The sequence below is a fragment of the Phalacrocorax carbo genome, chromosome 3 (genome assembly GCF_963921805.1).
Source record: "Phalacrocorax carbo chromosome 3, bPhaCar2.1, whole genome shotgun sequence".
Lineage (NCBI taxonomy): Eukaryota > Metazoa > Chordata > Aves > Suliformes > Phalacrocoracidae > Phalacrocorax > Phalacrocorax carbo.
The window spans coordinates 71,641,016-71,653,677 of record NC_087515.1 but is presented as its reverse complement, the minus strand read 5'-3'; the positions used below and the strand labels follow the sequence as shown (position 1 = coordinate 71,653,677).

At 45.2% G+C, this 12,662-nt stretch overlaps 1 protein-coding gene across 2 annotated transcripts in view; it reads left to right on the top strand.

Annotated features, from left to right (window-relative positions):
- Nucleotides 1-4,660: 4,660 nt before the first annotated feature.
- The window catches only part of NKAIN2 (sodium/potassium transporting ATPase interacting 2), a 549,848-nt gene continuing 541,846 nt past the window's right edge, over nt 4,661-12,662 (top strand). For both annotated transcript variants that reach the window (XR_010372212.1, XM_064447366.1), the window contains exon 1: nt 4,661-4,814. Coding sequence is in view for 1 of the 2 variants with exons in the window: in XM_064447366.1 (XP_064303436.1) it covers nt 4,761-4,814 (54 nt within the window). In the remaining variant the exon portion in view is untranslated. The remainder of the gene's footprint in view (nt 4,815-12,662) is intronic.

The window sequence follows — 12,662 nt, the reverse complement described above, 5'->3', positions numbered from 1 at the left end:
ATTTCACAAAAGTATGTGACAGTAAAATAAGTAAACTGTCATTTGGGCAATCAAGTCTTGAAATCCTGCAGGAGGAAAAAAAGTACCTGACACTCAATCTTCATGGTGGGGATGAGGTTCAAAAAATAATTTAATACTGCTACAGTCTTACAGGTTTGAATAGAGTTTTTATTGCAGTGTGCTTAAGCCTGCAATAATTTTGTATTATGTTTTAATCATGTATTTTCCCCCCTAATTGATTTTTTCCCCAGATAATGGATATGTATGTCACACAGCAAGGTCTGCTCTGTTAACAAGGCGTTGGTTAAACTGAAACAATATTTTGCCTTTACTATTGATGACAACATTATCAATTACCAAGCACTCTCAGACTGGTTTGATATGGGAACGGATACAGTAGGCAGGAGCCCACGCTGATTTACCAGTGCCTGCGACAGCCTGAGCAGACAGGGTGATGGCAGCAGAGAAGGGCAAGCTCCTACATGGCTGGAATGCTTGGGATGAAGCGCTGCTGAACCCGCACTGTGCTGGCTTTAATGGAGTTCACATAAAAGTTTTATTAAAGGGAAGGGATATACAAGCTACGGTTCATGAGCCGCTTGTGACTCTTCATGCTGGTTCATTTGGCCTGTGGCTTGTTCTCAGAAGTCCTTGTTCTCCCCTGTGGCTGCAGGCTTGATGCTGCGGGCTGGCAGCTGCAGCCCCCCTGGGCTCCCCTCTCCCCCAGGCACTCCCCCAGGCTCAGAGAAGGAACAGGCTAGGGACAGGCTTACAACGGATTAGTAAGTCCTGTCAAATCACAGGGAAGGCACTGGGGGGGACACAGGCTTTCTGCCATTTTGCCATTGAAAGGCATGTTCCTCACTCCCCCCAAAAGAGCAGACGCCATGGTATACAGCCAGTAGCAATAAGCTCTTATAACTGGGACTGTAAAATGAATCTGTAGCCTCCTGTTTCCAGTCATCGGTGACAGACACAAATTTTGGAACTGATCTCTTCCCAGAGATGAAGTCTAGAAATAAGAATAAAATTACACTTGATTACGAGAAGAGTGTAGGGAAAAAAAAAGAAACTTATTTTGACATTTTTTTTTCTTGTGGCCTTTTAAAAATTACAAACCAACAGGTGAAACCACTGAAATCTGCAAGTTAATATTTTGCATGGAATAACCTTCAGTGAAGAACGCTGCACAGCCTGGCTCCACAGAAAATTGGGTTTGTTTTGACAAAGTTATGAACGTTTGGAAATTACTCACTGAGCACACACAACAGGCCTTTTGTTAAGTCTAACTGGGAGCCTACAAAACAATATTACTGTATGTACACAGCTGATCTCGCTGCATGCTGAAGCTGTGGGGCCTCAAGAACAGGCTTAGACTGGCCTGGGAAAGGCCCTGAACATTTGACCTAATGAGAGCTGAATCCTGTGGCTCACCTCGAGGGAGCAGGGAGCTCAGGGAGCAGTCCAATAAAGATCCGGGGCAGTGCTTTACTCACCCTTCCCTGCCTGCTCTACATAGTCACACCATAACTTTTTTTTCCCTCCCAATATATAATTTGTAACTTCTCTAATTGCACAGACCAAGCAAAGGCAAGCCCTCAGCAAGCCTAAGCGTGGTGATTCTGTTGGCTACAGGGAGGAGGAATCTTCTTTGACGCCTCAACAGTGGGTTATGGCTGGAGATTCTCACAGAGAACCTAAATGTCACTATTGTCAACAAGCTTAACAAAGATGGAGGAATGCCTTTCTCTTTAAATCTCAGCTTTTGGGAAGGTCGTGCTTGGAAAGGTAGCAAGACTGGAACAGCAGCAGAGGGAAACAGTGACGGAGGCAACACCAGAGCTCAGACAAAGGTCAGGAAGCAGTTCATGCAACTGACTTCTTCGACTTCACCTGCGTCTGCTGAGGCCTTATTCTCCTCCTAAGAGGGACCTTACCAAGCAGGTCTGCTCAAAAGCAGAGTCAGGACAAAATATGGTCCCTACCTATAAATCTGATATTGTAGGACAGAGTGAAAAAAGGCTACCCAACTCCTGCCGAAAAACGGGGCACAGACAACCCAGAGAAGCCTGAAGGAAGGAGAGGTCAAACAGATAAGAGTGACATGAAGAAAGGCAGCTTGTGTGGAAAGGTAAGCCACAGACCAGGGGGAACTGGGGAACAGTGGCAGAAAGAGACACATACTTCGAAGCTCAGGAGAAGGCAAAGAAGTAGAGATTCTTACTAAAAAGCAAAGGAGAAGGTGCTGAGAAAAGAAATGGATCAGGGAGCTCTGGGAAGCCATAGGAACCCATAGAGATCATCCTTTTGGACTCTGTCATTACTGCCCATGTTTTCCTTAGGAAACCTTCCACTGTAATAAAAAACCAGATCCGTTATGGACACACAGAGGGCACTAGTGTTAGTTTCCTCTCGAGAGTCTAAATGAGTACAAGTTACCCCTTCTCCTGCTAGCTTCCCAGCTCCCAGTCTCAGATAATCAGATACACTGTTCTTGCCACTTTGCCAGTTTTACGAGGAGACAATCGCTGTGGGTAAAAAAAAGTGTTTTCCATTGCTTTTTGACCACCCTGACTCCTCCGTCGGGCAGGATTCACTATACTAGAAGAGGTCAGTACACACAGGCTAACATGCCTGGGATGAGACAGAAATAAATATACAGCAACTGCAGAGTCTACTGCTACATCTTGTCCGGTTCAAATCTAAAGTTCAAACAACCATAATACCAGCTAATACCTGCACGCCAATGTCACTTCTGTAAAACGCATGAATGGCAAGCTGAAGAAGTCAAGAAAGACTATTAGAGTCCACAGGTACCTGAGCTATTCTCTGCCACTTGCTCGACATCTCTGCTCTCTCAGCCTCAGCAGCTCCACAGCTCTATTTGTTCTCAGATACAGCTCTCCCTAGCTATTGCCTCCTTAGGTCCTAAAGTGAATGTGTTCGCTGTGTTTGGTGCTCCGCATGACCAGTGATTTGACAGGTCAGTACCGTTTCTGATAGTGCAGAAGCTGACAATCAGAAGGATGACCTTATGGAGGACAACCAGTGTCACCTTTGCGTGTGTTTTGCTCCCCCGTGGGGTGCTCATTACGTTATGAGGCATTTTAGGAATCATAACCGTTCATTTGACAGGCTGCCAAGTATTTTGACAAACCTGCTCGGAAATTGAAAGACAAACTGCATGGGGTTCTAAGCTTCCAATTTTGCAGAATATTTGGGCTGCAAACAAACATCCACGTGCGCTCAGAAAGCCTCATGGTGTTCCTCCATTGTTGATGTCACCCCCAAAACTACCTCTGTTAATGGGCAGCTCAGCAAAAAAGTGACCAGGTCTGAACACAATGTCAAGACTGCTGCTGATGACACAGCAAGTAAAAGCCTTTGGAGGCTGATTGACACACCAGAATTTGACATATCATTTCCCACCAACTTTATGTACTCTGGATGCTTTTGATAGCAGAGAAAGGCTGGGCCATGCTACTAAGTGCACATGTTCCTCGTCATGACGGTGAGCAGAACCAGTTCCCTGATACCAATTATTATTTTTTTCTAAATTTTCCCGGTCTTGTCGTTCCTTCCCTCCCCTCACCCTGCAGCTCCCAGCCTCCGCTCCAGATCCCTCCCGGTCCTCCAAGTCAGCCTCTTCTGATCTCCCTCCGTCTCTCTCCTCTGCTCTGCGTGGGAGGGAGGGCAGGGTGGGGGCCGGCGTGTCCCCGGCGCTCTCCGGGAGCTCTCCCCGGTGCCGGCCGGAGCGGCGGCGGCAGCAGGCGCGGAGGAAGAGCCGGCCGAGGCGGTTTCCCCGGGCACCGGCGGCCGGGGCCCGGCAGGCGGCAGCAGCGCGCCCGGCCCGCCGCGGGGCTGTGGCCGCTCCGCTCCGCGCCCGCGCTCTGCCCCGCCGCGCTCCGCGCCCCCGCCGCCGCCCCTACGCCGGGGGCCTGTGCCTGGGCGGCGGCGGGGATGCGGCGCGCCACGGCTGGGCCCGGCGCTGGCGGCGCGGCGCGGTGCAGCGCGGGGGAGCCCCGGGAGGGGTGGGCGCGGAGGGGTGTCCCGCCGAGACAAAGGCACCCCGGAGGGCGAAGCCGCCCTCGCCCCGCCCGAGCAGACAAAGCGGCAGCCGCCCGTCCCCGCCGCTGCGCCGCGCCGCCCCTCCGCGCCCTCCGGCGGGGGAGCCCCCAGGCGGGGGGTTTCCACTGCTGGGGCTGCCTAATTCCTACCGGGAGGAGGAGGAGGAGGAAGGAGGGTGGGGGAGCGGCTGTGCCGTAGGCAGGAGGGAAGCCGCTCTCCGAGCGTGAAGAGAGCTCAGCAGCACCGCCGCCTCGCCTCGCCTCGCCTCGCCTCCCCGTCCCTCCCTCCTCCCCTCCTCCCCCCCGCCTCCCCCCGCCGCAGACGGCTGCGAGCCCGGATGGTTTGCGAGCGGAGTTGAGGGGGCAAACTTTGAAGCCCAGATGCCTCTGGGGCTGCGCGGCAAAGCGCGGCTGCTCCTGCAGGCACCTGCCGCCGCCCTCCCCCCGGCGCTGCCGCCCTCCGCGGGGGCGGCCGGCCCCGCTGCCGGCGGCCACCGAGGCGGCGGGCGCTGCGGCCGCGGCTAGGGCGGGCGGGCGGGCGGGCGGGCGGCGGGCGCGCCCCCATGCGGGTCCCGGGCTGGGGCGCGCCGGCGGCGGCGGCAGGCGGGAGCCGGGCGGCGGCCGGGCGGTGCTCTCCCGCCGCCTGAGTGGGCGCGGCGCGGCGCGGGACGGCGGCGCGGGGTGCCGGGAGCCATGGGCTATTGCAGCGGCCGGTGCACGCTGGTGGCGGTGTGCGGCGCGCAGCTGGTGAGTGGCGGCGGGGGCGGCCCGCGGAGGGGAGGGGGGGGGGAAGGAAGGCGGGAGGGGGCGGCGGGGCGGCTCCCCCGCTGCCCGGAGGGGGAGCCCCGGGGACGGGGGACGGGGTCGACACCGCGCTTTGGGCGACGAGGAGGGGGGCGCGGGGTGGGGAAACGCCTGAGGCAGCCCGTGTTTCCCACCCGGCTGCCTCACAGGTAGTTTCGCGGAAGCTTTGCCAGGGAGGCTGCGGTGCGCGCACGGCGGAGTTGATAAACTCGGGCAGTTTTCCCAAGCGTTGGCTCAACTTGGTACCCGGTTTCCTCTGGCAGGCCGGTATTTGGCCGGCCTTATGTAAAGCGGGGACGCAGCCGTGTCAGGGGTGATGCATAGCTTGCAAACAGTTTGCCGTACAGGTGTGCGTGTGAAGTTGTTACGCCTGAGCTTTTCTGCAGATGTGTATGTTTTTTGTTTTTGTTTCGATCTTTCCGACTTATTGGCCAGTGTACGTTAACATTGTATCGTTATGCTGTTACAGAACTAAAACGATTGTATCTTTATACTCACTTATAGAAGAGACGTGTGGCGGCACTTGTAAGCTCAGCTACCAGCCAAACTAGACTGAGTTTAAAAAGTGGGCACTGAGATACAATAACAAAGAGGCTGCCTAAAAATAGATCTGCTTAGCGAGGCGGTTAGACTGTGCAATTGTATCGTGGCACCTCAAAAGTGACCGGGTTTAAAGTTAGGAAACTAAAGAAATGTCCCTTTCTGCTTTCTTTTACATGAATTATTTTATTGCTATCAAACCAGATACTTGATGTATAGAATTCCTACGGACCTGGATGCAGTGACACACAGCTAAAGACCTGTCTGTGGAATATGCCCCATTTCTTATCTTCACTAGACCAAGTGTTCGCGTGCTAGCAGAACAGGTGCTGGAAGCACCTTTGTTAAGCAGTTAACCTTATAGCAGGAAGGGAATAATTCATGTTATTCCATCCCTCTACCTCTTACTGAATAGTTTTGCTGAGAAAGTGTTAGTCTGTATCAATGGCAACCAGCATTGTCGCCAATTCTTCTCCTGCAGACAGGTACTAAGAGAACTACAGAAGAAAAAACCCAGTAGATTTCAGGGACCTAAATCAGTAAAACAGTACATAGAAAAAGGAAGATGCGTTAGCAGATCGGAAATTCAAAATACCTGTTGTCTTTCTATCGGGTAGTATTTCTATAAGGGTAATCAACCCTTAATCCTTTTGTACTCTGGAAAACACTTTATTTGTATATGCTCTTCTCCACATACGTTATCTGATTCTTTGTAGCTGGATGTATCTTGTCAGATGTGATTTATTCATGCACACCATCTAAAAAAAGAATCTTGAATAGAAGTAGTGAATCTTGAGTGGAATGGTAGGAATGTAACCTTTTCCAGCAATTTGGAAACATAAAATTAATCACTGAAGTTCTTCAGATCCATTTAAGTTTCAGAGACATACTTTTCATTTTTTTTTTCAGGAAAGGGAACAGAAAATAGTTTAAATTGTACCTTTTATGGATAAAAGGTTGGGTTTTTTTTTAATGCATTCAACAAACAGGAGGTTATAATGACAATGGAATGTGCCAAGATGTTAAATTATTATTGTTTTGAAACTCTGTGAAGGAAAACATATTTGCTAACTCATGGTGACAAAAATGCATGTAGAACTTATAGTAAAAACAGGAGATTTTACGCATCCTGTAGGAATGTATCAGCAGGTGGATGAGCAGGGAAGCTGATGTAGAATTGTAGCATTACTGTAAGCTTTCTAAAAGTGATTGTAAACTACGGGGTCAAATATATGTATTTTAAAAAAAGTAAACATTGTATTCTGGAGCAGCTTTAGCAAACTTTTAACAAATTTTCATAAACTGAAACCAAACTTGAAAATTCTTACTCAGCAACAAAAGGAGGTGCTAGCAGCAACACAAACCTCTGAATCACGCCTTTGTAATGACATTTAGATAGGTTCAATGCAGGAATAATTGTTTACATGAGCAAAAGTAGTTGGGAATGGAAAAAATGACACAGTTTATTAAAATCGCTTGTCATGATCCTTCATGTGCCATATACCATCAGATGGGAACGGGTCATGAGGCTTAGCTCTCCTAAGCAGGCCAATGAGTGATTTATCAGTTGTTGCTGCTTTTTAGGTAAAGGCTACTTAAAGGAGCAAACGCTGTCAAGATTCATCCTCGAATTAGCAGCCATGTTAATGCAGATGCAAATCAAAACCAAAGGATGAAGAACTTTTCTGGCCTGAGGAGAGGAGTGGGGGAAGCATTTCTACAATGATAACCATATTTAAAAAAAATTGTGGGAAACTTCTAATGTGAAGATCTTTTATTACTGATACCTGGGTTTCAGTTTTAATATGGTCATGTATGAAGCAGAAAATATACTTTTGTTTGCAGAAAAAAGTTTGTAAAGAGAAAGCTTTCTTCCATTTTTTTTTTTTCTTTTAAATTAAAATATTTTCTTCCATCTCTGCAGAGCTAGGGTGTGGTGATCTAACTGGTCTTTGTAGGCACTGTACAATGAACAATGTTGAGGAATACTGCAGTTCAATAGACAAGTTGTTGCATATTGTACATATATAGATGATGTAGGTGTCTGTGAATGGGCAAAAAGAGGTGGTTGTTTCAAATACTGGTGTAGGAGTGATGCTACATCAACCTGAGAGACCCTGCACAAGCAGAATTATCTTCATAAATACATTTTAAATGCTTATAGCTAAAGCAGCGTACTGTACCATCAGATTATCAGAAAGCTCAAGGAATGTTTCTGCTCTCAAGGGCATACTGATCATTGCTCCCCTGCTTATTAACATACATATACCTTCCTGTTTGTGCTCTCATTTGTACTATGGAAAACAACCTTTGACAGCTCATTTTCCTCTGCGTTTGTAGCCAATGAGAAGAATTAACAGCAAGTAAGAGCTAATATTGCTATGTTAGGAACAAGGCATTGCCTTCTGTATACAAAGCTAATTATCCCAAAATAATATCTTTTCGCTTTTTTTAAGATTATAATTTTAGTCTCCCTTGTCCTTTGTCCTTCTGAAGAGAACCCCGGGCATCGGGGCTCTGATGTTTTCTGTTGTACATCAGCCATCCTAGTTGCATTGAAAGAATTCTTTGCGGTTGCATTTTGTCCTTTAAACCTCTTTATTTTTGGGTGTCTCCTTGTCTATTAATAGCTTACATCAGTAACACTAATATCTTGTTGCTTAGACTTTCTAATAGCAAAAGCAGGTAAGGTGAAACTGCCAAGATTCTTGTGCTTCTGGAAGGCTTCAAGAGCCCCATAGAAACCAGTTTGAAACTTTCTACGTGTCCTCTGTTGCTGCTTGGGGAAACTCAGAGCAGTGGCAAAACAGGAAACAGTACTGCTTGTTTTCAGCTTAGAAGCTGTCTTCCCAAGTGCAGTGATGAGAAAGGACAACATTTCATAAGGAAACTTCAAGCCTCCAGAAATCATTGCCTTATTGTTTCTATCCATCAGGCAAAGATCGCCATACTTTCAAGGCTAATTAAATGGCAGATAATTCAGCCTTTGCACTGCCTTCTCTCAGTTTCCATCTGAATTTACTGAATTTATTGATATAATTCTTTTTGTACATTTTGTCTGGTCTTTTAAATTTTTTTTTTTAATTGTAATACAGTTCAGATATTCCAGCTAAGTGTTAAAAAATCTGTAAAACTTGTGAACAAGCTGCCTATATACCAAGACTCACCTAGTGATCCTGGAGTATTCAGTCTCATGATTTAAAGCAGCATGTATTATAATGGGTAAAAACTCTCAAATTTCTGAAAATCAGTGTCTTTCACAGGAATCCATTTATGACCTTTGCAGTCTCTCCTTTTCCTCACTAACACCTCGCTGTTTGGGGCATAAGCACACTGACACACAACCTGGCTGTATCTCTCTCTAGCCTCTTCCAGTTACAATTCTGGCTGAAGCCAGTGTCCGAGGCAAGTCGTCGTAGCCAGACAGAATGGCAAAGGCTCGCAGTTTTGGTTGCTTGTGCTAACATAGGCCCAATCTATATCTTTGCTTTGAGCTAATGAAAAAAAATGATCTAAATGCTAACAGCTTGTATGGAAATGTCCTTGTTCCATGCCTTTCCACAAATAAATAATGTGAATTAAAAGAAAAGTCAAATACTGTATTTCAAAACCAATATCAGCTGAGGTAATTTCTGTACCTATTGGCGACACCAATGTCCATAAACACATATTTGGTTACCTTGTTGCACACGAAGGCACATATTTGATCTGCGACAGATAAAGTGATAGAACCACTCAAACCCAGGAAATGAATTATATACAAACTGGGAAGTAGTATCTACTCTATGTTTTCTGTAACTTCGTCTGATGTCATGAGAGGTGCCCATACTCTGTATGGCACACATGATATAAGAATGAGGAGTGTCCTGTTCTCTTCCAATTCTCACATGCATTATAAAACCGCGGTACATGTAACTACAGAGGACAGAGCTTGGCTCTTAGAGGAAAAAGTCTGCCTTAGTGAACAGTCCTGTAAAGTATTGGTTTACCTTTTTTAAACATGAACAGCAAGCATTCTTATGTTCCCTCAGACACTTCAGGAGTGGTGATCATGGCAAGTTCTAGTCTATATCACAAATGTACCTACAAGGTTTAGCACGGTGTAATACCATGATCCTTGCTTGGGGAAAAACTCATGTTCTAACAGTTTGCAGACTGACTTGTCTCTGGACCTTCAGGGAGGGAGGTTTGCCAGATTAGAGCTGAGGTGCCTCTGAGAGCAAAGTGAAGGCATTCACGTCAGGCACACACCTAGGATTAGCTACTCTGCAGCTTTATGTCATAAACAACATCTTTTTGTTAATATCAGCTCTTATATCATGCATGTCATCAGGGTACTTTCCGGTAGCATGCCAAACTGCATGGCTAGCGTAACTAGCATGTTTATCTTTTTCATTTTTGCTGTAGGGAAGTGGTCATAAAATTTTTGGTGTTTGCTTTCAATTGCTGGGTTTTGGGGAGGGTTGTTTTTTGTTTTTTGTGTGCTTGTTTTAATTGTGTTTCATTGTCGCTGTTGCTGATGATTTTCAATAGCAGCTTTAGAAGAGAAGTGTCTGCAGTTGAAAATTGTGATGACATGTACACGTTCCTATATTTTCTGCTAGCAAAAGGGAATTAAAGATGTGGGCTTTCCACGTGGAATGGAAGGTGATGTTGTTACTGCTCTTAGCCTGTGAATCTGTAGGTTTATCAATTTCAAAAGAGAGCAGAAAGAATTGGTTTCTGTGTTTTGTATAGTACTTATATTTAAGTACTGCCTTTGAAATTGTAACTATGTCAACAACTTGCGTCTGCGCCTTCTTTAAAGTTCTGCTTCTTGCTTTGTTTCAATTTTGATAGGAAAGAAAGTGAAAGTCTTAGTTTCATTGTATCCAAAAACCTTGTGATCCTACTGGCCATGAAAAGGAAATAGTCCTGTGAATAGCAGACTTTCAGCAGATGTATGTTTGAAAGCTATTGTATAACACTACAGAGTAGATTTTGAGGTGTTGCTGGGAATATATAAAACAAGGACTTGATCATGAATTCAGAGAGCTGACATCTTTTGTTGCTAGGAAAGAAATATGTACCAACCTTTTTGGGTCTAAGTGAGACCTTGATAGAAAAGTAAACACTCTTTTCCTATTCTGTTTATGAGATAAAATACCGAGGATTCATAACCAAACTGTTTTTTTTTCCTGATAACTTGAGGTCAAATGTAGTGATGCATACAAAAAATGGCTGTCAGAGGTACCGGTCCGTTATGTCATGTAATTTTAGTAGCTTGACGTTCACTATGAATGGTACAGTATTATTTTTCATAGAAGTGTGAATGAATAATAATGGTGAATAGCAATCATGCGCTTCAAGAAAAGCAGAGATTGTTGTTTTAAGTTACAGGGGTAAAAGACTTCAGACCAGCTGAAGAGTAAGTTTAATTCACTCCTTTTGAAGCTGAACTTCTTTGGAGTTCAGTGAGGAGACTCAACATTCAGATACTGCAATGATGGGTAGGAGGGAAATGTTTAAATAGATTGAGAGGAGAAGAGTTGAATAAACTACCTGAATATAGTGACCTAGAATAGCTAGTGAAGTTACTCTTCTTGTATAGCCATGAGGCAAATCTTTGACAGTAGGAATTAATTTTATATTGACAGAGATTTGAGCTAGCACCTTGAATGATGAGCAGCAGGGTGAGGTTTTTTTTTTTTTCTTTTTCTGTTTCTTTGCAAAAAGTGCTAAGTAAGCATTTTAAAAGACGCTAAAAACTCTCTGTAGTCGGTCTGTAGTCAGTGGAGAGAAATGTCTCATTCTGTAGTCAACAGAAAGGAAAAGGCTCCATTGCAGACTGGTTCAAAGCAGAAACATCATGTTTTGAGTTGGTAGTGATTTTACTGTCCCAGGCTGAGCTGTGGGAATGTATAAAATGCAAACGCAAACAATAAGGTTTGTAAACAAGCACTTGGTGATTTGTTCCAGGAAAGAATCTAAATCCATTTGAGGTCTTCTCAGTGTTCTGGCACGTGTGGTGATTTGAGTCTCAACATCTAGTTTCAGTTAGCATGCAGTTTTGAGAAAATTCTTTGGGCTTAGGGGCTGGTGAGGTTCAGCCAGTGCCTGCTCTGGAGGCTGACGTCAGTGCCCAGTGAACTACCTGGGTATGCCCGTACACTCCAAACTGCCTTTTTGGTCCCATGGTTCCACTGAGCTCAAGACATTATCCCAGGGGTACAATGCCAAAAGAGACAGCTATGCCCAGTGACATTTTCTAAGAAAAGGTGTGTCAGAAATCTTGAATTTCTACAGCATTTACTTATGGTTCTGAACTTCAGTGACATTTAATGGAGAATAACAATAGTGAGTAGTTTCATATTTGGGTGGGGACAAAGGTATTGATGGTGTCACTAAACCAGAATAATCTCTCTAGGCTCCTCTGCAGTCAGAAAAGGGACCCCTCTGGGGGCAGGTCAGAGTGCCTCATGCTGTTTCTTGCCCTAAACTGCCCTTTAGAGTTGTGTCGTAAGTAAAGTGGTCCTTCACCTTAAGTAGGCTTTTTGGGAGGGGCAGAGAGAGAAGAAATCACAGACCCACTGCATGTTGTTTTGCCACCCACACTAATTATTTACATTTTCCTCCCTCTTGCATTTTCACTAGTCATTTTACTGAGGACTCCTTGATTTTAAGGATGACTTTTCTACAGATTGAGAAATGCTGTTTTGGAAAGCTATCTGTCTCTTTGTTGACTGCAGAAGGAGGCTAAGGAGCCTGGATTCACCAGAGCAATGTCAGCTTTTGTGCATATGTTCCTTAAGATCCCCTAAAAAAATTAATGCTAAAATCAAATGGATAAAACCAATTTATGCTCACTTTGGGTTTTGGGTGATATTCTGTAGCTTCCAACAGGAGTAACAAAGACAGGGACCACTGTAAATAATGTGAGATCATAAAGAGTGTGCTGAAAAAATAAATTTAAAGCATCAAATAGTTTATTGTCATCCAGATTAATCTTCATTTATTTTTTTTTATTACGATGAATGAAAGAGAGAGGCCATTGAGTGCTACCTGACTTGTAAAGTAGAATGGACACAACAGTTGAAATGACATTTTCTTGCCCCTGTGGCAAATAAACATTTCACAGTTTGTTATTTTATCCCCTCTCCCCAGTTGTACATGTACAAGCTGGATGGCATCTGAGAATTGGTTCAGAATTTTATCATTCTATAACCCTCTGATAGAAATGACATTTAGAAGAAAAATTACTGATTTCTGTGT